General features: G+C 47.9%; 1 protein-coding gene across 2 annotated transcripts in view; it reads right to left on the bottom strand.

Moving 5' to 3' along the window:
• The window catches only part of LOC119445668 (squamous cell carcinoma antigen recognized by T-cells 3), a 97,693-nt gene that overhangs the window by 50,523 nt on the left and 19,937 nt on the right, over positions 1–27,233 (bottom strand). For both annotated transcript variants that reach the window (XM_037709949.2, XM_037709950.2), the window contains exons 5-8: positions 21,920–22,084; positions 17,094–17,232; positions 12,550–12,666; positions 3,027–3,098 (exon numbers count right to left, since the gene is read on the bottom strand). In XM_037709949.2, the coding sequence (XP_037565877.1) occupies positions 3,027–3,098; positions 12,550–12,666; positions 17,094–17,232; positions 21,920–22,084 (493 nt within the window). The remainder of the gene's footprint in view (positions 1–3,026; positions 3,099–12,549; positions 12,667–17,093; positions 17,233–21,919; positions 22,085–27,233) is intronic.

Below are 27,233 nucleotides of genomic sequence, written 5' to 3'. Positions count from 1 at the left end.
GAAGGGATGTACCAATCACGAAGCGTCGGAGCGCTGAGTGGCACAGAAGAAGAAACATGCACTCTCTTTAGGGTGGTCATAAAGTGAGGATGACTGGTTCCAACAGGAAGTCAGTTCCGAAACCCAACATAACCACCCGGTAGTTAGAGTCATCGTGGCATCAGTAGTTCGTTATACATGGATTCACCCTTAAAAACACTAAAAAGTTAACCGCGCTGAAGCTGGTGTCAGCAGTTACCATTCGGCAGCACTTTGGTCTTAAACCAGATTTTCAGTGTCATTTTTGTTCCCAGCGCGTTCCCGCACCTAGCTGGCTGTAAACTTCTGTGAGAACCGTTCCTCTAAAAGAACAAAATGCGGCGTCATGTAGCTCTTTCAAAATGTTGGCTGGTTATGATAACTTGTCACTTTGACATTGCAAGCTCAGCCGCCATTTTTTATTAGAGCTTGTGTTAAACTTTAGTACCAGCGGGACATGACTGCATTCTGCACACGAGAGCAAAGTGTTCTAGTAGGCCGGAAGCGCAAACTTCGGAAACTACTGCGGCTTGCCGCCATTCTGTGAAGGTCTCGCATCCATGGTCTTGGAATTACGACTGCGCATCAGCCACACAACAGCCATAAAATTACATTGTCTATGTCGCATTGGGCGAAAAAAATAAAATGCAACGTTCGAAAGGTAAAGCATCGCTACAAACCGTTATCAGCAACCGGCAATGCGTAAACGAAGCGCCGCCGAACGGTGATCTGCTGATAACGGTGTAGTAACCACTGACCCTTTCAAATATTGGGCCGCATCGACAGGAATGCTTGAGCGGCCGTTGTTCCCATAGTGGAAAGACATGGACGGTCGTTCCGAATTGTTGAAACCATCCATGCACACGGTGCCACGCGAACAATTGCACAAAAACGAGATTGACGCCGTCGTGGCATCTGATATCGCACCGGCGCGTGCGCCACACCCCGCGCCATGCTATTTATGCTGTACGTAGCACGCCTCCGTCTTGCAGGCGTGCATTGAAAACGCGTGACCACGGGTGACCTTCTTCGCAGCTTCCGAAATTTGCGCGAGGCACTCGCTCGCTCATCTCGAAGGCTGTATTATTGTCGTAGTTGCACTGGAGCGGGGTGCACGCTGCCGCGTGCCCAGTTTGGTCGCGCTTCCGTGCTTTGGCACTTCGCGTGTGCCATCTCTTACGTTCAACTGTATTTCGAATTATCTACAGTATAGACGACTTATAACGTAACCGCTTATAGTGCAGGACCGGATATAGTGCGGTCTTCTCAGACTCTCGTTAATTTTCCCATAGCACTCCATGTATACACGTATCGCTTATAGTGCAGTTGCGGGAAACGAAATACCGGTTACAGTGCAGCTGCCTGGGAGTACGGAAGTCAGCGGAGACGGCAAACGCTCCCCTCAAATGGGCGCCCCAAGGAGTGCTCGAGGAAGAAAGAGACGAAGTGGAGGAGAAGGGCACATGGTGCGAACGAACAGCCAGTGAGGCTGAAACCAGAATCTTGAGTGCGAGTCGTGAAATATGACGGCGCGCATAGCAAGCCAGGGCCACAAAACGGCCAACGCTCGCTTCACGATAACGGCAGTAAATGAAACTTCAGCGAGCGAGCGGGTGGCGGCCGGCACGGCACGGCGAAGGGAGCAGGCGGAGACCGTGGAATGTGAGGGAGGAGGGCAGCAGGAAAGCGGATTTCGCCTCGGCAACTCTGCCGCTTCGGTAGCTCCCCTCGCCCTCCCTCGTAGCTCCCTCACTTTCGACTGTCACCTGTGCGCGCCCGCCGCCGTGCAGGCGCCGCCACTACAGCCGGCCCGGCGCCAGCTCCCCGAAGTTTCGTTTTCTGCCGTTATCAGGGAAGCGGGCGTTTGTCGGCATAGGTAGTTTCGTTGGCCGGGCTGGGACAGCGCCGCTGCTTCCCTCTGCACCGTAGCCGCAGTGTGCAAGGTCAACACGTGACTAGAAAGTAGAGGAGCATAAAGGAGAAAGAAGGGTTCACTAGCCATTTTCTACGCGTGGCTACGGTAGCGTGGCTGAGACGTCGGCACGTACACGCATGTTCCGGCGCAACGCAGAATCGGCGACCTTGCCATTTGAGAGAGGGTCAAATGTCCGCCGCGTTTTTTATCTTTTTTTTGGTTTGTTCGAGCGCGACATTGAGAGGTCTCCCCTAAACTTTTACTCTATGGCGGTGCCGGAGCAATGCCGGTCAGAGGCGCCGCCGCGTGATTTGGTTCGAATTAACGAGATTCGACTGTAAATTGAATGCAAACGTTCTAGCCGCATTCCTGGACTGTCGCATACGCGTGGCGGCTCGGTGCACATGTTTTGCATCTGTGCGGGCCTTGAAAATTGTTGCTTTGGCTATAGTGCGGTACCGCTTATAGTGCGGATATTCAGCGACTCCGGCAACTTACGTTATAAGCGGTCTACACTGTATATATCAAACTATTTTGCAATCCCCTTCGAGTTAGATATATCCGGGATCGACTGTATTCGCTCAGTGCGTTACTGCAGAGTTACAAGATTGCGTGTGTGCATGTTTGCTGCAATGCTAGTATGTTACCATGCAGAAGGGCTCTATGCTTTCGTTGTTTTTGACAGTAACAGTTTCCACTAGGTAAACTGCTGAGGAATATTGCTGTTCGCCAAACACGATTCACATCAAATAGTCTATACGATTCTTGGATCTAAAGTATATTTAAGAGTTTTTGGCATCGAGACCCTATTTGTAGACGCAACAAAACTCACTGAAAAATTCAGCATTGCAAACCTGTTCTGTCACTACTTGCCATACTGAAGATTAAAGAAATGTGTCCAACTTAATATTCAAGAGAGAATTATTGGTGCCTGGAGGGCTTAAGGCCAGGTCTCTGCCCATCAGACAAACATACACAAAAGGCCGACGCTCAAAGAAAGAAAATGCTAACAAAGTGCACATCCTTGGAAAAGTGTGGGAAAAAAAAAAAAAGGTGCAGGAGAAATGTTATCTAACTTGGCAGCCGTACTCACATTGCAAAAGGTGCTCAACGGCCTTTTGGAAAGATGCTCGCAGGTCCTCCACGTAAGGAGTCAACAGTTCATCTGAAGTGGAAAAAATTTCAACAGCTGGCTCAGCACAAAGATGTTAGCTGTAGTCCGTTTTTTTTTTCACTGTCACACACAACATTCCATGGCTTGCAATGCCAGACTCTAGTCTTCTGCGAAGCATGCACAAAGTGGTGTGTCTCGCTGCATCTGCGTTTTCCCAGTTATACATAGTATGTACTGTTAACTCAACCCTAACGAGACCGACAAAATTAATTGAATTATCCACCGGGTATTGTTAAAGAAGATGCAGAAAAACGCCAAAACACGCAGCTGATTCATTTGGCAATATTGCTATGCTAACATGCCCCCAAATCATACACGTGTGTGTTTGCGCCAACTATCGATGTGTCCTAAAGTAGAAAACTAACGTAGGAATGACATTAAAGCTCCTAAATAAAATAAAAATCAAACACGCACCCAATTTTTGAGCAAGAAAGATTTTTTCACAAATGCGGCCCGTTTTTTAAAACTCAGCTTCGCCACACGGTTTTTTAACAGTCAGCTCCACTGCAATAAATTGGTATTATGCGGCAAAGCACATCACCACTGCGAAGGCAGCTTTGGTTTTGTGCCCGACTGCACCGCGCAGGCAATTTTCGGCCAGACTTTCTTTAGGAAAAGAAAGGTGCGTGTTAATCGGGTAAATAACGTAATTACTAATCAGACATTGTGAGCTACGATTATTGGTTGAAGATCTTCCTAGGGCGGTCCAAAAATAGGCATTTTCGCCGAGAGATGACATGCGGAACGCATTCACCGTCCCCTAAGCTCCGCCAGGACAGACACTGCCACTAAAGAGGTCGCTATTTATGCTGACTGGTCAAATTTGAAGGCCAATTTTAGGATCGAAAGAGGGAACTTCGGCTGGGATTGAATTAAACGAAAAATCAAATAAACCGGAGTCACATTAGCAGAAGTCTACTGTATTGTTTCCCACAACAATTGAGGTCACACTTGTATACTGCAGTGCGACCTCCAATTTTTTGTTTTCCTACTTTGGGAACATAGAAAGTGGGCACACGTTTTATTCGGGTGCCTGTTAGAATCGGGCAGATATTGCCGAATGAATGAGTGGTGTGTTCTGGGTTTTTTCTGCATCTTGTTTAATTCGACCTGCCAGATAATTCTATCGATTTCGTCGATCCCTTCAGGGTCAAATGAACGAAAATGGACTGTAATTGATAACAACAACTTGTGTCATATTGCTTTTTTGTACAATGGATTTTATCCTGTTTACTCTGTTAAAAGCTTGCTGTTCATAAATTTTAGGCCTACATTAATTAATGTGTCCTATAGTTTTTTGTGTCCGTGTTTTTAAAAGTATTTTGTGGTGTCTACCTTTCACTCTGTATCCTCGCATTTTTCCCAACTATTCATCAACACTAAATGCTTGCTGAAATTTACCACCACTCCATAATTTACACATTATATACATAAGTTTCGTTTACAAAGGTCCCCCGGGATATTTTCTTAATTCTGGGACCTCCGAATTTAATAAGCCTAATTCTATCCTCTGTGATAAACACAATTAATAAAACCTGAACTTGTTCCAATGCTTGTAACGCTAAGCTTATTCTCCATGAAACACATACTGAGTGTAACATCTGATTGCCTTACTGGACGTGCATCGAGTTGCTTACCAGGTTCCTACTACATTGTTACCCTAAAACAGAACTGCTGCAGTGAAGCGGTTGGAACACCTGGCTTGCAAACAAAAATTCACAAGTTTCAACCACACTGACATACATTTTGCAGCATGACATTCAGCATGATTCAGCATGACAGCATGACAGATGGCAAAGAAGTGTACGCTGTTTTAGTGTGCCTGTATATGCTTCTCTATTCTATCCTTTCCTCAACAACTGACATGTTTGACAGTTCACTCCTTACCGGCAATGATTAATGTTTTTTTTTTTTACTTTGCTTCCAACAAAAGCCCTGATTATGTGCATGTGGTTTGCATCAACTTCATTAAATCAAAACTACGGAACAGAATTATTTTGTTAAATTGCGGAACAATATGCACAAATATTGACAGAACTAAGATTGTAATAAAGAAAAAAAAAAACGCCTTTTACCACTGTGGATTTTGTAGAGACTGTGTTTTCTGTATCAAGATTCAACTGTATAATTTTCTGCTTTAGTAAATGTGTCTCCATAATGTTTCTCTTCCTGATTGGGAGACAAATGTGCTTAAGGTATTCAATTACCTTAAGCAGTTTACAATGTTTTTTGCAGCTTGCATATTGTCACGTAGTAGTGACGCTGAAGAAAACAGTCTTAAAACTGTGTACGACGAAACTGGTTGTTTATTGGGCGAACCTGTGCCCACAAAATCAAGGTACACTCAAAGCACAACGATAGCGGCGAACACAGTCGGCGATCGTCGAAAATCTGATCAGCGGCGAAACGCGTCGGCTTTTATACCTGAGTCATCGAAGGTTCTAGATTAATCCCTGATGCCCGCGTGTCTTCCAGAAAGTTCTAGACAATTCGCGTCAGTCATGCAATCAGATAACAGAAGCGTCGGTGAAAACAGGCAATGGAAAGAAGCATCGATAACGTTCTAGAAACTTCCGATACAGGCGCGTCCTGCGCCGAGCGATAACGTTTAACATTTGTTAGCCGGTGGAAGGCGGCCACCGGTGAAAGATAAACATGTATACGTGTCAATACCCTCCCCTTAAAAAGCATCGTCCCGATGCTACAAACAAATATGAAAGCGTAAACAAAACCACGCGTAATAAAGAAAGAAAAAAAAATAAAGTAACAAAGTACCTAAGTTCGTCAGCGGGCGTAGAAAGGCTTAAGACGCACCACATGGATGACTTCGGGTCGTGCGCGGCGCCGCTGTGATTGCGAAATGCCGTCTGGCACGACCTCATAGTCCAGTGCGCCAATACGTCGGATGATCTTATATGGTCCGAAATAGCGACGTAAGAGTTTCTCGCTAAGTCCTCGTCGGCGTATCGGAGTCCAGACCCAAACACGGTCTCCGGGCTGGTACTCGACGTAGCGTCGTCGAAGATTGTAGAGTCGGCTGTCGGTTCTCTGCTGGTTCTTGATGCGCAGGCGGGCGAGCTGTCGACCTTCTTCGGCACGCTGCAAATAGGTGGCAACGTCGAGATTTTCTTCGTCAGCGACGTCCGGTAGCATAGCGTCAAGCGTCGTTGCCGGGTTCCTTCCGTAGACCAGGTTGAACGGCGCCATGTGCGTCGTTTCTTGCACGGCCGTGTTGTATGCGAAGGTCACGTACGGAAGGATGGCATCCCACGTCTTGTGTTCGACGTCGACGTACATAGCCAGCATGTCGGCGATGGTCTTATTTAGGCGCTCGGTGAGGCCATTCGTCTGCGGGTGGTAGGCGGTGGTGCGGCGATGGCTTGTCTGGCTGTATCGCAGGATGGCTTGAGTTAGTTCAGCCGTGAAGGCCGTACCTCTGTCGGTGATGAGGACTTCCGGGGCACCGTGACGCAGGAGGATGTTCTCAACGAAGAATCGGGCTACCTCGTCGGCACTGCCTTTGGGCAAGGCTTTTGTTTCGGCGTAGCGGGTGAGGTAGTCCGTAGCTACGATGATCCATTTATTCCCGGACGTCGACGTCGGAAAAGGCCCCAGTAAGTCCATCCCGATCTGCTGGAACGGTCGGCGAGGTGGCTCGATCGGCTGTAGAAGCCCGGCTGGTCTTGTCGGCGGTGTTTTGCGTCGCTGACAGTCTCGGCATGTCCTTACGTAATGGGCGACGTCAGCAGAGAGGCGAGGCCAGTAGTATTTTTCTTGTATCCTCGCGAGAGTGCGGGAAAAACCGAGATGTCCAGCCGTTGGGTCGTCATGGAGAGCTTGCAGAACCTCTGGACGCAATGCTGAGGGTACCACGAGAAGGTAGTTGGCTCGGAGAGGCGAGAAGTTCTTCTTTAGGAGAATGTCGTTTTGCAAGAAGAACGACGCCAATCCTCGCCTGAACGCCTTCGGCACAATGACGGTCTTGCCTTCCAGGTAGTCTACAAGGCTCCTTAGTTCCGGGTCGGCTCGCTGTTGTTCGGCGAATTCGTCGGCACTGATGGGTCCCAAGAAAGTGTCGTCATCCTGGTCGTCTTGTGGCGGCGGTTCGACGGGGGCGCGAGACAAACAATCGGCGTCAGCGTGCTTTCGCCCGGATTTGTAAACGACGGTGATGTCGAATGCTTGAAGTCTCAGGCTCCATCGTGCGAGGCGACCTGAAGGATCCTTCAAGTTAGCTAGCCAACACAAGGCGTGGTGGTCGCTTACAACTTTAAAGGGCCTGCCATAGAGGTAGGGGCGAAACTTTGACGTAGCCCAGATGATGGCGAGGCACTCCTTTTCTGTTGTGGAATAATTTGCTTCCGCCTTCGATAGCGACCGGCTAGCGTAACTTACAACCCTTTCTAGTCCGTCAGTCCTCTGCACAAGCACGGCGCCGAGTCCTACGCTGCTTGCGTCGGTGTGGACTTCGGTATCGGCATTTTCGTCGAAATGCGCAAGTATTGGCGGCGATTGCAGGCGTCGCTTCAGTTCTTCAAATGCTTCGACTTGCGGCGTCTCCCACTTGAACTCGACGTCGGCCTTCGTGAGATACGTCAGTGGCTCAGCGATTCGTGAAAAATTCTTGACGAAGCGCCTGTAATAGGCGCACAGTCCAAGAAATCTACGCACTGCCTTCTTGTCAGCGGGCGGAGGAAAGTTGGAGATGGCCGCAGTTTTCTGAGGGTCGGGGCGCACTCCAGAGTTGTTGATGACGTGGCCCAAAAACAAGAGCTCCTCATATGCGAAGCGGCACTTTTCTGGCTTCAACGTGAGTCCGGAGGTCTTGATTGCTTGAAGAACTGTTTCAAGGCGCCGGAGGTGTTCCTCGAAGCTTGAGGCAAACACAACGACGTCGTCCAAATAGACGAGGCAAGTCTGCCACTTCAAGCCCGCCAGTACTGTATCCATGACACGTTGGAAAGTGGCAGGCGCCGAGCAAAGACCAAACGGCATGACCTTGAACTCGAACAATCCGTCTGGTGTTATAAACGCAGTCTTCTCCCGGTCCCTCTCGTCGACTTCGATTTGCCAGTAGCCGGTTTTGAGGTCCATCGACGAAAAATACTTTGCGTTGTAGAGTCGATCCAAGGCGTCGTCAATCCGTGGGAGGGGGTATACGTCCTTCTTCGTGATTTTGTTGAGGCGACGATAATCGACGCAGAAACGTAGGGTTCCATCCTTCTTCTTCACTAACACCACGGGGGACGCCCACGGACTCTTGGACGGCTGGATAATGTCGTCGCGTAGCATTTCGTCGACTTGTTGCCTTATGGCCTCGCGTTCGCGCGCCGAAACTCGGTACGGGCTCTGACGGAGTGGCCGGACATTTTCGTCGGTGATGATGCGGTGCTTGGCGACAGGGGTTTGTCGAACTTTTGACGACGACGAGAAGCAGTCCTTGTATTGCAGGAGCAGAGCTTTTAGTTGTTCTTTCTTATGCCTGGGAAGGTTTTGATTGACGTCGAAAGTTGGCTCAGGTATTATAGTCGTCGTTGCAGGTGCACTGGAATCCGTGAAGGCGAAAGCACTGCTGGCTTGTACTATTTCGTCGATGTAGGCGACCGTGGTGCCTTTGTTAATGTGCTTGTATTCAGGGCTGAAGTTCGTGAGCATCACCCTTGCTTTCCCTGCACGTAGCTCAGCTATGCCTCTAGCGACGCAAATTTCACGGTCGAGCAGTAGGTGATGATCGCCCTCGATGATGCCCTCCATGTCTGCAGGCACTTCGGTACCGACGGAAATCATTACGCTGGAGCGAGGCGGAACGGTGACTTGTTCTTCAAGCACATTCAAAGCATGGTAACTTATGCTTGTATCCGGTGGTAGCGCGTTGTTCGTTGAAAGTGTTATCGACTTGGATCTTAAGTCGATGACTGCACCGTATTGGTTTAGAAAGTCCATGCCTAGGATGACATCCCTGGAGCAGTGCTGCAGGATTACGAAGCTCCCCGGGTAAGTGTGGTTGTTTAAAGTGACTCGCGCTGTGCAGATTCCAGTCGGCGTTATTAGGTGGCCTCCAGCTGTCCGGATATCGGGTCCTTGCCAGGCTGTTTTCACCTTCTTCAACTTGGCGGCGAACGGGCCACTGAAGACGGAATAGTCGGCTCCAGTGTCGACGAGAGCGGTGACGTTATGGCCATCGATGAGCACGTCTAGATCGGTAGACCGGCGTCTGGCGTTGCGGTTAATTCGTGGCGTCGGATCACGGCTGCGTCGGCTTGCTCTGCTGCTGCTACGTCGCGTCGGCAGGTCTTCTTTCTGCGGCGAAGTGCTGTCAAGGCTGTTGCTAGGCGGCAGGCTGATATCTCGTCGTGATGATTCGCGAATCGTCGTCGTCGTCGGCGGCGGAGGATCTTCGGCATTGCGTCGTCCAGCAACCGCACCTCCATCGGTTGCTGCCTTTAGTTTCCCGGGTAAGGGCTCGGAGATCGGCCCCGGGTGGGACCGGTGTACTGACGGCGATGCGGCGAGATGTAGCGGCCCGGTGACGGCGAGCGTGAGGGTCGTCGTGGTTGCCACTGGGCTCCGGCGAGGTAGTCGGCGATGTCACGTGGTCTCTCGCCAAGCTGTGGACGCGGCGCGTTGACGGCGAACCCTCGTAGGCCCATCTCGCGGTATGGGCATCGGCGGTAGACATGGCCGGCTTCCCCACAGTGATAGCAGAGCGGGCGGTGGTCGGGGGCGCGCCAAATGTCCGTCTTCCTCTGGTAGCTGCGCTGGGCGACGGGCGGGCGTGCTGGCGGCGGCGGCAGTGGACGACGGAACTGCGGCGTTACGGGGCCCTGGCGCGAGCGCGGAGGGGGGCCTTGACGACGGGCGACGGCGGCGTAGGTCAGCGCTTCCGGCTGGGGTTGCGGCGATTGTGGCTGCACATCGGGAACTCCAAGTGAGCGCTGAACTTCGTCTTTGACGACGTCGGCGATAGATGCCACGTGAGGCTGCGACCTGGGAAAGAGCTTATGCAGCTCCTCGCGAATGACCGCTCTGATGGTTTCGCGCAGGTCGTCGGCGCCTAGCGCTTGAGCGTCGGCGTAGTTGGTCAGGGCACGGCGGTTGTATTGCCTGACGCGCATTTCAAGCGTCTTCTCGATCGTTGTAGCCTCGGAAAGAAATTCGGCGACAGTCTTGGGCGGGTTGCGCATCAATCCGGCGAATAGTTGGTCTTTGACACCCCGCATCAAGAACCGAACTTTCTTTTCTTCAGACATGTCGGGGTCGGCGTGGCGGAAGAGGCGAGTCATCTCCTCCGTGAAGATCGCGATGTTCTCGTTCGGCAATTGCACTCTGGTTTCTAAGAGAACCTCTGCCCTCTCCTTTCGTACGACACTCGTGAAGGTCCTCACGAAGTTTTCACGAAAGAGGTCCCACGTAGCCAGGGTGGTCTCTCTGTTCTCAAACCAGGTCCGAGCAGCGTCATCCAACGAAAAATAGACATGGCGTAGCTTGTCGTCGTCGCTCCATTTGTTGAACGTCGCGGTCCGCTCGTATGTCTCCAGCCAGGTTTCAGGGTCTTCAGCCGATGATCCACGGAAGGTCGGGGGCTCCCGAGGTTGTTGCAGCAGGATGGGGGACGCTGGGGCTGCCATTGAGGTCGTTGACTTGGCCTTGATCGCTGTGGTCTTCTCGGGAAGAAGTCCGTACTCCGGTAGAAGTCCTTGCTGCCTACGGCTAGCTCGCTGGTCCTTGGTGACGTTGGCGTTGTCCTCCGGTTTCGGGCTTGGATCGCGGCTTTGCGGGGGCGTTCGCTGCATGAACGCACTAGCACCTCCACCAGATGTCACGTAGTAGTGACGCTGAAGAAAACAGTCTTAAAACTGTGTACGACGAAACTGGTTGTTTATTGGGCGAACCTGTGCCCACAAAATCAAGGTACACTCAAAGCACAACGATAGCGGCGAACACAGTCGGCGATCGTCGAAAAATCTGATCAGCGGCGAAACGCGTCGGCTTTTATACCTGAGTCATCGAAGGTTCTAGATTAATCCCTGATGCCCGCGTGTCTTCCAGAAAGTTCTAGACAATTCGCGTCAGTCATGCAATCAGATAACAGAAGCGTCGGTGAAAACAGGCAATGGAAAGAAGCATCGATAACGTTCTAGAAACTTCCGATACAGGCGCGTCCTGCGCCGAGCGATAACGTTTAACATTTGTTAGCCGGTGGAAGGCGGCCACCGGTGAAAGATAAACATGTATACGTGTCAATATACAGGCTGCGATCTGTATATATCTTCTACCGTTATTAAATGTTATTTAATAATTCCTTATTACATTGTATTTTAAAACATACTGGCACTCTAAGACCAAGGCGGAGGGCAAGTTTCACAGAAACAAATGAAAACACAAGGGCTAAAGGGTTCAATATAAACTGCACATGAAAATGCAAAAGGTGTGGTGCATGTAGCACCATTAGTAGCATGTTGTCCAAAGCATTTATCCTGTATGTGCATAGCATTTTGTGTGACAGCATTTTTGTTATCAACTATGCTAACGAGAGCCCCCAAAAGCAATCACAGCTATTAACCAAGAAAATACTAGGCAGAAGGCTCCAGTGAGCAACAAGTGCGGAAGAACCAGGCCACAAACATTCAGACTGACGCATACATGCATAAGCTCGCACGAGAGCAAATCTGCACCCAAACAAGAGTGTTTGGTGACAGGTGACTACTGATTGAATTGATCAACAGTTCAAGAAAGACCTCAACAAGGAAGACTTCAACCTGGAGCCAATGTTTCAATAAACGGATTTTTCTTCGTCAAGGCTCTAACAAAACGAGTCTCCTTGTTGAAACGCTGTCTCCATGATGAGGCTTACTTTGTTCACCCGCTGCTGATCAAGCAAGAGTGTGCAACTGCACTATTAGATGCCTGTAACAGTGCTACAGCGTAACAAGAAAAAGGTACAGCAAAAGGTGCCATCTGTTTGAGTTACGTGGCCCAATGCAACAAAAAATCTTGACAGCTACGAATAACGAGCCACGTGTGCGCTACTTGCTCTCATTCATGTGCTTTCCTTTGCTGCACATCCCAGAATTAACACCTCAAAGCTCTCCGTGGTCCTCCTGTTCATATGGCACTATGTTAGGCACTTGCCTTTGTAGCAACTCACACTTGACAGACACTGGAGTTGCACACACCACGAAACGCCTACAATTAACCTGCTTGTCTTTTTCAACAATCACAAAATTAGTGAGCTTTTTGCAGATGCATCAGTATGAGGTCGCCAATATTTACCAGCACACCCAATGGCATCAATCGTTTCACCTCAGTGACCTTTTCTGCCAATGCAAATTATTCTGCACGATCCACAGGCCGAGTGGCAATTTGCATGACCGCAGGCAAGCAACAATGACGCTGCACAGGGCTCCCAACATTTGAAACAGACAGTAGCGGTAGTACGTACCACCTTGTGCCGAGTGTGCATCAACACGACGCCGCAGGTAATCAAGAAAAGCAAGCCACAGCCGCTGGTAGTCCTGCCCTTGGCTAAATCCAGCTTGTAACGCTTGCTCCATGGTTTCTGTGGGCAAAAAGTACGGAAAGTCAAGAACAAGTAAATCAAGAGACATACGAAAGTGCTACACGCTGTTGTGAGGCACATTTCTCAAATTTATAACAAAGTTCTAAGTCAAAGCTTTCTTTGCCTTTGCACATACTGCTTTCACAATTTTCAATCTCCCTTCCCATTGTTATCTTGTTTTTCTCAAAGGGGCCCGAGCCACCACTCAGGCTTGGGGAAAAAGCACAGTCCACGAATAGCATATGCTGCTGTGAGCATCTCGGCCAAATTCTGCAGTTGTGCCAGCGGGTGGACCTTGCAAGCAGAGCGCGAAGTCACTTTCTCTCAAATGCACTCTTTTCTGGCTGCTTTATTTCATAATATAGAAGATTCCCATACGTGGCTGCTCTTGGCCAATAGCTGCCATCAATCAAGAAGGATGTTTGGATCACTGCGCTTCTTCCTATACTGTTACTGTGTACAGTATAGACCACTTATAACGTAACTGCTTATAGTGCGGGACCAGATATAATACGATCTTTTCAGACTCCCGTTAATTTTCCTATAGCACTTTATGTATACGCGTATCGCTTATAGTGCAATTGCGGGACATGAAATACCGATAACCGGGGCTGCCTGCAAGTTCGGCAGTCAACCTAGACGGCAAACGCTCCCCTCAAGCCACAAATACCGTATTTACTTGAAATTAACACACTCTTTTTTGCTGATGAAACAGGTAAAAAAAATGTCGCAGTTTCACCCGAAAGGCATCAATTGCGATAGCAAATTAGTAGAGAGTTATAAGGAGTAGGGACAGTAGTTTTATCGGCTGCATAAACTTGACACATTCACTTACTGACTGAATTAACAAGCGTGGTGTCAGCGCGCACAAGCAAACATGAATAGACTATATGACCACAGACAACCACTGACAAAACGCGGGCGTGGGGAAGCGTGTGGCCGCTGCAGCGAGCGAAGGTTCGTGCACTCTATCACTTCAATGGAAACTGAGCGGCGCAAGCACAGCACATACAAAGGTCAGAGCGTGTGGAGATCGCATTCAAGACACGGTGCGCATGACAACACCGACAGCCGGCACAGGCGCAAAGTACAAGAACGCATTTGTTGGCAGAGTAGAAGCCCCCCCCCCCCCCCTTCCCTCCCTCCCTCCCTCCCACGCTGCCTTCCCGCTTTGCTATTTTGGCGTGGGAGACTGCGTCGCCAGTTACTCTTGCGCCCGATTGCAAGATACGCATTTGGTGCCGCAGCACAGCGTCACCCCCCCCCCCCTCCCTCCCTCTCATACCCCCGCGGATTTCGCGGGACGGAAGTCGCGTTTGCTCTCCGCTGTGCATTCGATCTCCGTGAAGGCGCGCGTTCCCCGCACGCTTTCACTCGCACATACGGCACGCGGCGACGATTGTGTCGCCCTTGGTCTTTATACGGAACCTCACGGCAACGGCAGTGACGCCGACGACAGAAATTCGCTTGAAGTGTCCATATAATTGCTACCGTAATAAAATTGCGTGCGCGTTACAATCGAGTACGACCCTAAATCTGCGTTACCATATAGCCGTCAGCATTTCAAAATGGCCACCTCGCGCCACGTGTCAAGCCTAGCTACTCTCGAGCCCTAGCTACCGTAGCTTCCTCCATGTGCTGCAGTACACGTGCTTAGGCAATAGTCTTCACGTTCTCTGCGTCTGCTCTATCAGCATGAAGAATGCAGAGTTCATCATGATGCCGCATTTAAAAGGAAAGTGATCATGTGTGCGGAGACGGACGGAAATCGGGACTGCATCACAGGCGTTTAGAGAATCGGAAACTTGCGTTCGGGACTGGCGCAAACAGAAGGAGAGGATTTTCGCCAGCAATGCAATGCGGAACGGTTTCAGTTGACCAAAGCAGGACGTAATCTGCGACGATCCATTTAGGCAATACGATCGCCTTGGCCCTATCTTGAAAGCAATCTGCGAAGTGGAAAGTCCGCCGCGCGCAGTGTTTTCGCCGCTTATAGGTCGCGTTGAAGCGAGAGACATGATAGCACGAAGGTCAATTCGCTCGCCGCCCTTCGTCACTCGAGCGTTTTGACAGTTCGTTTCCGCGGTCAACGAGCGAGATGTGTTCATGTTTGCTTGTGCGCGCGTGACACCGTGCTTGTTAATTTATTTAGTAAGCGAATACGGAGCCTAGAGCACGGTGACAGCGATGGCAGAAATGCGCCTGGAGTGTCCATTATCGCAATAAAGTAGTTGTTTTGGTCATAGTGCGGTACCGCTTATAGTGCGGATATTCGCGATTCCGGCGACTTACGTTATAAGCGGTCTATACTGTATATTTATTGACGCAGTTTACTAAACAGGCTGAAATAAGCAAAATTCTGTTTCAAATTTCAATAATAATTACGTACTGCCAGAAGAAGCCAATTATCGTCTGCTCACGCTTCGGCTACGGCCGCCCACGCAGGAATTACACTTTGCCCCCCCCCCCCCCCCCCGCTTATTGGTGCTCTAGCCATTGGGTCTCGCAATTTTTTACTAGTTTCGAACACTCAACTAGCCTCGAACCATGCGAAACTTAAGGTCAAACTACACGCATGCAAGTCAGCACTTGCTCACTCCTGACCGCTCCTGGTTGGACACCTTGGCAGACTTTGCTTCGTAATGAATTATTGATAGCGCTTCAAAACTTTATCGATTCAAATGAGCTATGATAGTAAATCAGACTATTTCAGAAATACTTTGCCGTCAAAAGTACTTCAATGCATTGAGCAAAAGCGGAGTTATTGGCAATCAAAGGTCCTGTTCGCGGTGCTTCCACTCCTTCTTCAATGCCTTGCGCTGCAAAGGCTATGGTGGACCGGGGCGTGCCCACAACGGTCCGCCTACTGAACGTCACCTTGGTGCTCAGTTCAAATTTGATTTTGGATGTTCTCGTAGCACCACTATTTCCGATTTTGGAGCCTATAACACCCCAAACGCGGTTGTCCTCTGTGAGCCGCAGTGTGCTCAGCCAGCGAACTTGTCGCAGCACCCCGCAGTAGCCGCAGTATTTAAGCTACACAGCAGACTGTGAACTGCTACTGTGAACTGCTACTGATACGTGCAACTGTATTGCGTATGCGCAGCGTTTGCTTTGTGCTGTTGTGACTCCGGTTACTACAACCTCGACCGGCGTTACTTCTAGGTAGCGTGGCGTTGTCGGCAGGCTGCTGGCGTCCAGGTAGACCATAGCGACCAGTCAGGGCGAGACGATTTTTAGTGCGAAACTTGCACTGTTTATTTCGTGGTTGGTGAAGGATAAAAAAAAGAAGATAATAAGGAGAAAATACATGGCGGGGCTGCTTAAATAGGCCCGCTAAAATCATAGGCGGGATTTCGCTCACGTCAACGTCACCTGACATGGCAGCTGCTCCCTCTCTCCTAGGCGACGTTGCACGTGCTTGCCTCCGCTAGCGGCGACACGAGGCTCCTCAGTTGCACAGTTCGTGGAAGGCGGCCTTCCTCACCTCCTGGGGTGCACGCACACAAAGGGGCCCGTAATCACTGCGGGGCGCCTGCCAGATCGAGGACCACTCAAGACACCATAGCAAATTAGGGATCCATCCTCCGTTTCGATTAGGCATGGTCTTCCGATAATCCTTTTTGCACGGGGTGTCACACGTCAATCGTAACCGTGCACAAGAGGGCTTCAGTGCGCGCTTGTGCTTATGCTCCAGTCTGGCGGTGCTACGTGGTGTGGACTGGTTTTGTCCAGCATGAGCTTGACCGATGGATAGTAGACACATCCAACTTGCGCATATTGAAGTTCTATACAAAGCAAGGTTTGCTAAGGGGTCAAACCTAGAAGCAGTTTAGGAGTGAGTGCACGCTGGCAAGCGTGCGTGTGGTCAGAGCTTCAGTTTTGCATGGTTCGAGGCTAGCTGAGTGTTCAAAACTGGTTGAAACTAGCGAGACCCGACAGCTACGGCCGAGCGTGAGCAGACGATAGTTGGCTTCTTCCAAAAGTACGTAATTCTTATCGAAATTCAAAAGCAGATTTTTGCTTACTTCAGCCTATTTACTAAACGCCGTCAATAAATATACACAGTAACAGTAAAAAGAAGCGCATTAATCCAAACACCCTTCTTGATTGATGTCAGCTATTGGCCAACAGCAGCCGCATATGGGAATGTGCTATATTATGAAATAAAGCAGCCCGAAAAAGAGTGAGGAGAAGGCTTCTGTTGAAAAGGGAGGGTTTGAGAAAAAGGTGACTTCGCGCTTCTCTGTGAGCTCCATGCACCTCACACCACTGCAAATTTTGGCTGATATGTTCACAGCAGTGAATGCTATCTGAGGACTGTGTTTTTTCACCAAGCCCGATGGGTGGTTCAGGACCCCTTTAACTTCACCAGGTGCACAAAAAGCTTGGCAGACACATGAAAGGCACAGTGGTGGAAGCCCCACCTTTGACTTTGTTGTGCTCAGCGTGTGAGCGCTCAAGTGCCTTCAGGTAGGAGGCCCAGAGGCTGGCAGACCACGGACAGTTGCGTACAGACCGCTCGTGGCAGGGCAGGGACACAGACTCCACCTTCAGCTGGTTGTCCTGCACCAGAGGACAGAGCTTGTCAACTACACTATGCACAGCCCTTTAAGGGGAGTGGAAGCACTTAAAAAAAAACAATTAGCTTTCAGCGAATTATTACAGGTTTTCAACCCCTGAATATGACAATCATAGTTTACTGGCCACAAGTGACTGCAAGTCGCCTTAATTTAACAAAAACGAGCAGCAACGTCTACGAGACACACCGTGGGTCAATTAAAGGGCTTTGATAGCGAAGGCGATCGTGGCGTCATCTTCAGTATCGGCAAGGCGCGTCATTCGAATAGAGCGCTCATGTGACCTCTGTGTTGACGTCATCCTTGCACCAGGTCTTTCGCAGATACGCTCAACATGCGAGGAGGGCGTAGCTTCGACAAAAATTTAAACAGCGATTGCAGCGCTGCTACGCACATAATCGAGAAAATAACTTCACAAGTTGAATTATACAGTTGCAGCCTCCCAAACCACTGTAAACCTTAATTCTAAACACTCTTCAGTTTCCCTTGAAGATCCATTGCACCACAGCATCACGAGCTACATTTAGCCACAACAACAAGTGTTGTTCACATTTCAAATTCAATATATTCAATTTCGTTCACTTGACATTCATTTAATACAGTTAAACCTCGAAATAAAAAGCGTTAATATAACGAAATTCTCGATATATCAAAGTATTTATTTTTTTATAACTTGCCCACAGAACGCCATGCATTTTGAACCTCAATACAGTCGACTTCCGTTAATTCGACCCTGGTGAGACCGCCGAAATTTATGTAATTATCCGGCGAGTAGAATTAAACAAGATGCTGAAAAAAAATGCCAAAACACACTGCTGATTCATTTGGCAGTATTTTCCCGGTTCTAAATGTTCCCCGAATCAAAAGTGCACCCGTTTTCAATGCGCTCAAAGTAGAAAACTAATGTATAAAATACATTAAGGAGGGACGTGGTGATTAAAATTATGATTACTTATTTATGAACCAAACTTGATAAAAGTTAGCATGCTTGTTTAGTTTCTTCTCCTGATTCTAAAAATGCAGTTATTTTTTCTGTAGGCTAATTATTTCGTTAGCATAATTACGAAAACAATGTCTTTTGTTCTTACTACAATAGACAAATAACGGCTGCATAAAAATAGACAAATGACATATGGACCAACAGCAGAAAGCACAAGCTACACAATATAGGAAGCACTTTTATGATTGCATCAATATTTCTTACTTTATAAAAGTACACTGAACACCATTGTTTTGAACATGGCCATGCATTAGTCACCCAAAAGACAAATTGAAAAAAAAAAAACTTTAAACAAAGAAACTTGAAAAACTGCTTCCTATGTTGGGTGCTCCAAGCATCTAGCTTCATGCTGCAAAAAAAATTAATAATATAACTATGATAGCTACTGATATATCACAGTAAATGTCTTGCTGGATGTGCAAAATTAGTATTTTGAGAAAATCAACAAAACAAACAAATGTCACATTTAAAGCTCCTAAACAAAGTAGGAAATAATGCACGCCCAATTTTTTAGCAAGTAAAAGGGGCAAGGGTCCAATATGTGTTGAATGGCGGCCAGTTTCCTAAAGTCAGCTTCGCCGCAATACTTCAGTGTTATGCGGTAAAGCATACAAACCCCCGATAAGGTAGTTTTGGTATCGTGTCCAATTGCACCGCGTAGGCAATTTTACACCCAATTTTCCTGAGAAAAAAAAGTACAAATAAAGAAAAGCTTGCGTTAGACTCAAGTACAGACATTGTGAGCTAGGCTATGGCTTGAAAATCTTCCTAGGGCAGGCTGAAAATAGCAATTTTCAACAGGAGATGACGAGTGTTCAACGCATTCACTGTTCCCTAAGCTTCGCCGAGACAGACACTGCTACTAAAGGCGTCGCTATTGTGGTAACCATAAAGATCAGGTACCTACGAGCTGACTGGCCCTGTTCAAATTATCCAGCAAAGGTCAATTATAGGACCAAAATAAAGTTTGGGCCCATAGAAATGCATGGACACTGGCTGCGACCTTCAGATGGGACCGAATTCACCGAAGTCGGATTAACAGAAGTCTACTGTATAACGAAGTGTTTGTTCGCGATTTCAAGGTAACAAAATTTCATTGCCACCAAAAAGAGATATAGAGGCAATAAATGGAAACTGCCAAGGGTGCAGATCGTCAAATGGTTGGATTAGGTACATGCAATCAATCTAAATCGCGCTCTGTATGACATAAAGTGGCTACCAAAGTGGAGCAATGTCTTTGCTAGTAGCAGCAAATTCAGCTGGTCATGGCCTCCAAAATCTCACAGCGCAAGCTGCCTGATTTTGGAGGTTATAACTGGTGAGTGCGGTGTTGGCGAAGCGTATCACACACCTTATCGACACATTTCTCTTATCGACACATGTATTCTGAGCGTGCGTTGCGCCAGCACCCGATATGATGTTTTTGTTGTCGTCCTATCCAAAACAAAACACCACTTTCAAGTGCTAACCAACACTAAGAACCAATTCAATGCGCATACCAAATCTTGCTAAATTTTATATTATTATTATAATATTATATATTATTGTATTATTATATTATTATATTATTATTAATTATATGAACACTCCAAAGCAGATTTCTGCCGCTGGCGTCGCCGTCGCCGTGAGGTTCCGTATGACGTCAACGGCGATGAAATCGTCGCCACGCTCCGGACGCTGTATGTGTGAGTGAAAGGGCGCAAGGGACGCGCGCTTTCACGGGGAGCGAACGCACGTCGGAGAGCAAACGCGCGTTCTGCACCGTGCTCCCTGAAGTGCTGCAGAATTAAGCGTCTCTTTCCTCCTTTCCATATATATAGAGAGCAAACACAACTTTTTCCGTCGCGCGGAAGGCTGTGGGGGGACGGGAGGGAGGGAGGAGAGGCAACGTTTAGCTGCGGCACCAAATACGTATTTACATAAAAACGCCGCGCGCCTTCGGTGCGAACGCGGGCAAAACGCCGACGACGTCAACAACAGTTCTGCGCGTTGCTGGTGCTGCTGCATGTCCAAGTTTATACAGCTGATAAAGCTACTATCCTTACTCCGTATAGCTCTCTACTAATTTGCTATCGCAATTGGTGCTTCGCCTTTCGGGTGAAACTGCGACAAATTTTTTTATCTTGACACGCGTGTGCATTGTCGCAAATTTACAACAAACATGGCAGCCGTGAACAACAGGTTCTTGCCCATCACCTCATTTTGATACGATTTTAAAGCAAAGTTTTCTCTTCTTTATAGCATTCAGCAGGTTTTGATGCTGCATTCGTCAGACTGTGTAGGAGAGAGGTCTGCTAATAGCGCCATTCCACTGCAGGCCACCCTATCAACCACGGCAACGGATTGAATGCAAAAGCTTCGCAGCCTTTGGTAAATTCCAGAACTTGGCATGGACTGCAATAGGTACATTCTACAACTTCATTATGTATCCAGCCACTTGGACCATGCGCACAAGGTGCGCGAATATAAATGCCATACTGAACTGCTCAGAAATTAATTTTTCCCCCAAACAATCTGCGACTGGAATCTTCTACCATCAGCCGTTGTGCATATTACTGATAATGCTAGCTTCGCTGCGGCGCTGGCGCTTTGAATGTGCATGCTCACTTGCTTTGCATTGAAAACTAATACTGCCCTCTTACCTGTATGCCATGATCAAACATTTATTGTATCCTGCTTCGATTTTCGTTATTATATGTATGTACACTCCCCCCCCTTACTGTAATGTCACTTAGGCGCTGTGGGTAATATGAATTTTAAAAAATAGTACCGCCGATGTGAGGATATCGTCAATATGTCATGAAACCACATCACTGATCACCAACTTTCAAATTTGGAAATTTTTCCAGCCCCTTTCATGAAGAAAAATCTGCCGGGACTGCACTTATTTGCATAAAAGGTTGAATTTCAATGTAATAGTGCTGATTTTACCGACTTTCTTATATCGAGGTTTAACTGTATTAACTGGCATGAATCTGGAAGTGTGAATTTAATGTCGTGTTATTCAATCCAGTCCCTGAACCAAATACCTGGTCTATGAAATTTGAATTTCAAATTATTTTGTCTCTGCAATATTTGTGACATCATGCAGCACGATTGCGCCCGCAAAATTGAGTAAGATGCCACACAGCGTTATAACTTCTCGCGTCAGTCAAACAGCACATGATTCCGGAACAGTAAAACTGGAATGTGCTTTCTCAAGCATTCTCGGATGCCATGGAATGCTCAGAATTGCTACATCGTGCAACGTTTCGCTGTCGTGCATTTTTGATTCAGTGCTTGTCAACCAGTAGCCACCGTATCGACTTCCATAGATCAGAACTTGGGGAATTGCCCAAAAAGTGGTATGCAAGTATCCATTCATGCAAGCACAATAAGAAGGCATCCACAGCTCAAAATGGCATCAGTAATGCATAAGCACTTGAGAACATAGAAAAGGGTAGAGAGGGCGAATTTGGGGAAAAAAATGGCCCGCCCAAACACAAGGCTGGCTAGTTGGCCGGACTGCTCAGCAAAAGTACCAATCAGCAGTGCCACAGCAGAGTGACGTCAAACATCTCGACAAAATTGAGCGCTCTAGAGTGCTTGAAAGCGACCAGCGGAATGTACCATTAGTATAGGAAACTTAGCGGCAACAGACAATTTCTGGAGTGCCCTCAATGCAAGTACATACCAGATATGCCATGTACCGCTCCCAGAGGTCTGCCACAAGACAGTGTTGCGCTAGGGCACGCTCGTAGAGGCACTGGATGCGGGCGGGGTCACCCTGCGCTTGCTCCCACTCCAGGTAGGGCAGGTATGTCGACAGGTCCGGCACTCCCCTGTCATCTTCACACAGCTTTCGCAGGGCACCATGGGAAACAGACAACAGGGGCAAGAGTGATTGACTGATTTGTGGGGTTTAACGTTCTACAGTTTCACTATGACAGATGCTGAGGTGGTGGGCTCCACATTAATTTTGACTCCCCCGGGATTGTTTAAGAAGCGCCAGAACCTCAGTATGCCTCTAACGTTTATGCGATCTGCATCCACTACGGCCACAAATGGAACAGCAGGCAACACAAGGTGCCCACAGTGCATTCAGCTATTAAGTCGAACCTTGATACTATAATAAACACAGATATAACAAATCTCACATTTTTCTTGCTGTTACTGGCATGGAATGAATGTTTGCTTATAACAAATATTGGACATAATGATGAAGGTATTTTCGTCTCAAACGTGACTTGGTAATGTCAAAGTTGTATACTTGTATTCAATGATGATGAAACGTAGTCTATGTATGTTCCTTTTCGCCGTTGATGAAATGATGGTAAGTTCACTTTCAGTTCACATTCTTTTCTGTCAGGCCCTGGAAACACATGCACGCAAAGAAAATGACTTAAAGTAAAACTTTAAAGCATAGAAAAGTGCCTTTAGAGCCTTGTGTGCCGGTGAGGAGCCAGATCTGTGTTCCAGTACCTTGTCTGTAGCGAAAAACCAGTCTCCCAATTGTATTAATGAGATCAGGAGTGACTTTGTATGTGCATCAAGCTCATAAATCACACTATAGGAGATTAATAGCCTCATTGGAACCACAGCCTGAAGCCACAGATGCAGGATACAGTCAGGATGCTAAAGAATGAATGGCCCCTGAAAGCAGAAGCCGCAATGTTAGGCTGTTTGAGAAAGCAAAAAACTTTTCTGTGCTGTTCAACAAGAAGTCCAGAAAATGACTCAAGTGCGGTGGTTACTACTTGTGTTCAAGTATACCTCAAATCGCCCTAGTTGCCATCAACTAGTAATGTTATTCTGTTCAGTCAGTGTTTTCTCAGTCAGTCTAGTACATTTTTATAATAACAGTCAAACCTGCATACATCAAACTCTCTCTCTCAAAAAAAAAAAGAGGGAATTAGTTCCATTCATCATAGTAGTAGTAGTAGTAGACATTTATTCGGCCAAGAATTACAAGCCGAGCATATCGACCGCCTGGGCGGCAAGTCTACGCTGTTCTTCTTCCCCTTCAGCGCCAAGCCAGTCGAGCCAGGTGGTGATGGAAAGGGAAGGGGAAGGATATGAATGCGATTGCTGAGCAGCGGGGCAGTAGAAAAGGCAATGAGCTAGGTCCGCAGACGTAGAGGGGCAGTTGGGACAGCTGGGGTCGAATCGATAACGATAGAGAAACAGACGGGAGGAGGTAACCAGTGCATTCATTTGGACTTGACGCAGAAGGCGAGCCTCCCACACAGTGAGTGATGGATGAGGGGGAGGGTAGAGGCGCTTGTTGAGGTCTACCTCCAGCTCCGTCTCGACAAGCGCCTCTACCCTCCCCCTCATCCATCACTCACTGTGTGGGAGGCTCGCCTTCTGCGTCAAGTCCAAATGAATGCACTGGTTACCTCCTCCCGTCTGTTTCTCTATCGTTATCGATTCGAACCCAGCTGTCCCAACTGCCCCTCTACGTCTGCGGACCTAGCTCATTGCCTTTTCTACTGCCCTGCTGCCCACAGTGCATTCAGCTATTAAGTCGAACCTTGATACTATAATAAACACAGATATAACAAATCTCACATTTTTCTTGCTGTTACTGGCATGGAATGAATGTTTGCTTATAACAAATATTGGACATAATGATGAAGGTATTTTCGTCTCAAACGTGACTTGGTAATGTCAAAGTTGTATACTTGTATTCAATGATGATGAAATAATTCGATATAGAACTTTGAAAGAATTTGACAATGCATAAAAGGCATCTCTTAAAAAAACTGTTCTTTACTTCCTCATACATGCACCGCAGGCATATTAGCGCAAAAATAGCCTCCGATCGTCTTTTGCTTTTTTATTTTCAAAGCATTGTTCAACATACACTTTCCAATGTTGTTAAGTGACTCTGAAATGCTGAGTCCACAGCCTTCTTTGGGCGCAGTAGTGGCGAAACAGTATGTCCATGAGGCGCTTCGAAACACGTGGGTGAGTCAGAACATGCCGAGTCCAGGCAGTTACTGTCGCCGGCGAGATCCTTAGCAACACTGGCAACGATGTCTGCATCGGCAAGCTCTCTGGTAGTCTCAACATCATCGCTGATGGACACGAAGCCAGTTGATGCCGTCCCATCACAAACAGCACCCGGAAAGTTGGATAGCTGGCTCCATAAATGATCAAGTTCCTCAAGGTATTCAATGCACTTGTCAGATGGAGAGTTTGCACCAGCCTCGCCGGAAACGCTGAGACCACAATGACGAAAGCAGTTACGAATCGTTGCTTTCTTGACGTCATTCCATGATGCATTCGACTTTAAAAGTGCACCCAGGAGATCGATTTTCATCTTTTAGCCAGTGCGGAGGTTTTTCAAGAGCCATTGCATAAGGAGGTTTCTGCAGCCTGCCTTCAATGCACGAATGATACCTTGATCTAAAAGGCTGCAGCAGCAACGTTACGCTCGGCGGCAGGGAACGAAGTTCAATGTTGTTGATGCTGACGTTGCAACAGTGAGCAGAGCAGTTATCAATGAGCAAACAGGACTTTCTGCCTTGGCTTACCAAGCCATCATCCCAGGAGTTAAGCCACTTGCCAAAAAGTTCGCAGGTCATCCATGCTTTCTGGTTAGACCTGTAGGTCACAGGAACAGAAAGTGCATTCTTTAAGCAACGCTCCAATTTGCTCTTTCCAATTACAAGTGGTCAACGCTTGGTCAATCCATCAATGTTGGTGGTGAACAACACGGATACTCCGGTTTTCCCGCTGTTGCGACCGGGGGTCCAAACACGTGCATGTGCACGAACAGGGAAAGAGGGAAGCACAATGACCCCGTCTCCGACACGGAGACGTGGCAGTTTGGGTCCAGTGGCATTCCAGAAGGGTGCCTATGTCTGGTTCGCTCCTCCTTAGTCACCCCGAGGTTGTGTGAAGGAATGTCCCCTTACAAATTGTCCAAACCTGTCCTAGTGGTATCCAACTGGTTGCCCTGAATCATCGCAGTTTCAGATGGCTCTGACAAGGGCATCGGCTCGTTTACCACTGTCGCGTTTGGTTTCTCAACTGGTTTCGCGAGGTAAACGCCCGACCACAACACTGCCATGAGACTTGTCATTCTGCCATGACAGCGTTGTGTTCGAAAACATCTGCCAGAATAAAGCAGTCTAGTCAACATTAAATATATCACAGGAATGATGCCTTATCTTGATGTCGTTCCAATTTTGCTCTGTACACTTGCCGACGCTGTTGACGTCCACTACACAACTTTCACATGCTCTTTAAAGCGATGCTATTTTTGCCCCGATTTCCTTTTTCTTTTTTCATGCATCCCGGTTGTAACAATTATCGATTATAACAATGAATTTTCGTGGCATTTGAATATTGTTATAAGTGGGACTCCGAGTGTACACGATGCGCATACAAAGGACATGTTTTTAAAGTATGGCATACTTCCTTTTTAACTACTGCATGACTTTACTCTACTATTAAAATACAAGAAGAGTCTTAAGCAAAACGAAACAAGCTTTCTTGCATTATTTCCCTTAACACAACCATCCAACATACCTTATTCACTTAGAAATAGAAGCACTTGGCTGACTCCCTTTTTAAGAACATGTTATGGAAGAAACAGATTAAAACTGCACATAGCTACCCTTCTAGGTGACCTAGAAAATTACAATATCGACATAGATAACTTAACCAGCAAAAAATGGAAAACTTATTTACTACACTGCTGGCGCTCTTAAATACATATAGACTGTTCGTTGATTTGTATGATTAGACTATTACATCGAATTGAAATTTTTTTTTTATGTGTCCTTGTAGACACTCACTGTTATTGCTTCTGTAATGAGGTTTCTAATTATTTTATGTAATGTGCTATGCGTTTTCTGTAGGCTGCTGTTCTGTGGGCTACTGTTCATGGTATTGTAATGAAGAAGTGCCGGTTAGCCTGGCGCATCTCCAGCGTATGCGATATACCGAAGAGGAAGTGCCGGTCAGTCAGGCGTATCCCCAGCGCTTTACGAACAGGGCCCATTCTGACTGTTCGCAGGGTTCTGACTGACGCACCGAGTTCAACCTCTCACTCCCTGCGTACCCTGTCAATAAACACCTTGACATTTGGTGGAGGTGCACGGTACGACTCCATCAACGCTGGAACTTCGGAGCTGAACTCTTCAACCATCTCAGCCCATGCCGGACGATCCCGCCCAGCCTTCTTGAACCATGCCTGATGATCCAGCCCAACAGGCTGCAGCCACAGCACAACCTGTCATCTGTCCTGGCATGCAGCATCAGCGGGATCCTGTGATTTTCGCGGGTACCGGTGATCACGACATCGAGGACTGGCTCGCCTCGTACGAAATAGTCCGCGCACACAACCACTGGGACGATACGGCAAAGCTCAACGTCATTTTCTACTTGAGGAATGTTGCACATTTGTGGTTTCGTAACCACAAATGCGACATCCTGACATGGTCAGCGTTCAAAACCAACTTCACGGAAGTCTTTTGTCGTCCTTCTGTGCGTAAACTTCAAGCCGAACAGCAACCATGTGAGAATTTCACCAGCTACATCGAAGGCGTCGTTAATCTGTGCAACAGAGTCGACGCAAGGATGCCAGAAGCCGGCAAAATCAGGCATATCCTCAAGGGAATTGAGGACAACACCTTTTATATGTTGGTTGCCCGAAACCCAACCACAGTGTCTGTCGTCATCACGCTGTGTCAGAGTTACGACGAACTTCGAAGGCCGCGAGTAGTGACACGACATCCGGCCTCAGAATTCGCCTCTGTCTCAGGTCTGATGCTAGGTATTCACGAGTCGCCTCTAATGCACCAGATAAAGAAGTTTGTGCGAGAAGAAGTTGCTCGGCAGCTTTCCCTGGTGCCCTTTGCGAACGCGCAACCATACTCCCCATTGACACCGGGGTTACGGACCGTCATCAAGGAGCAAGTCGCTGAGTGCCTGCCAGCTGCTATTCAACCGCCTACCGTCGCGGCATCCTTGACATACGCTGACATCGCTGCAAA

This window comes from Dermacentor silvarum, chromosome 3, assembly GCF_013339745.2.
Source record: "Dermacentor silvarum isolate Dsil-2018 chromosome 3, BIME_Dsil_1.4, whole genome shotgun sequence".
In the NCBI taxonomy this organism is placed as follows: Eukaryota; Metazoa; Arthropoda; class Arachnida; order Ixodida; family Ixodidae; genus Dermacentor; species Dermacentor silvarum.
This window is presented reverse-complemented; position numbering and strand designations above follow the sequence as displayed.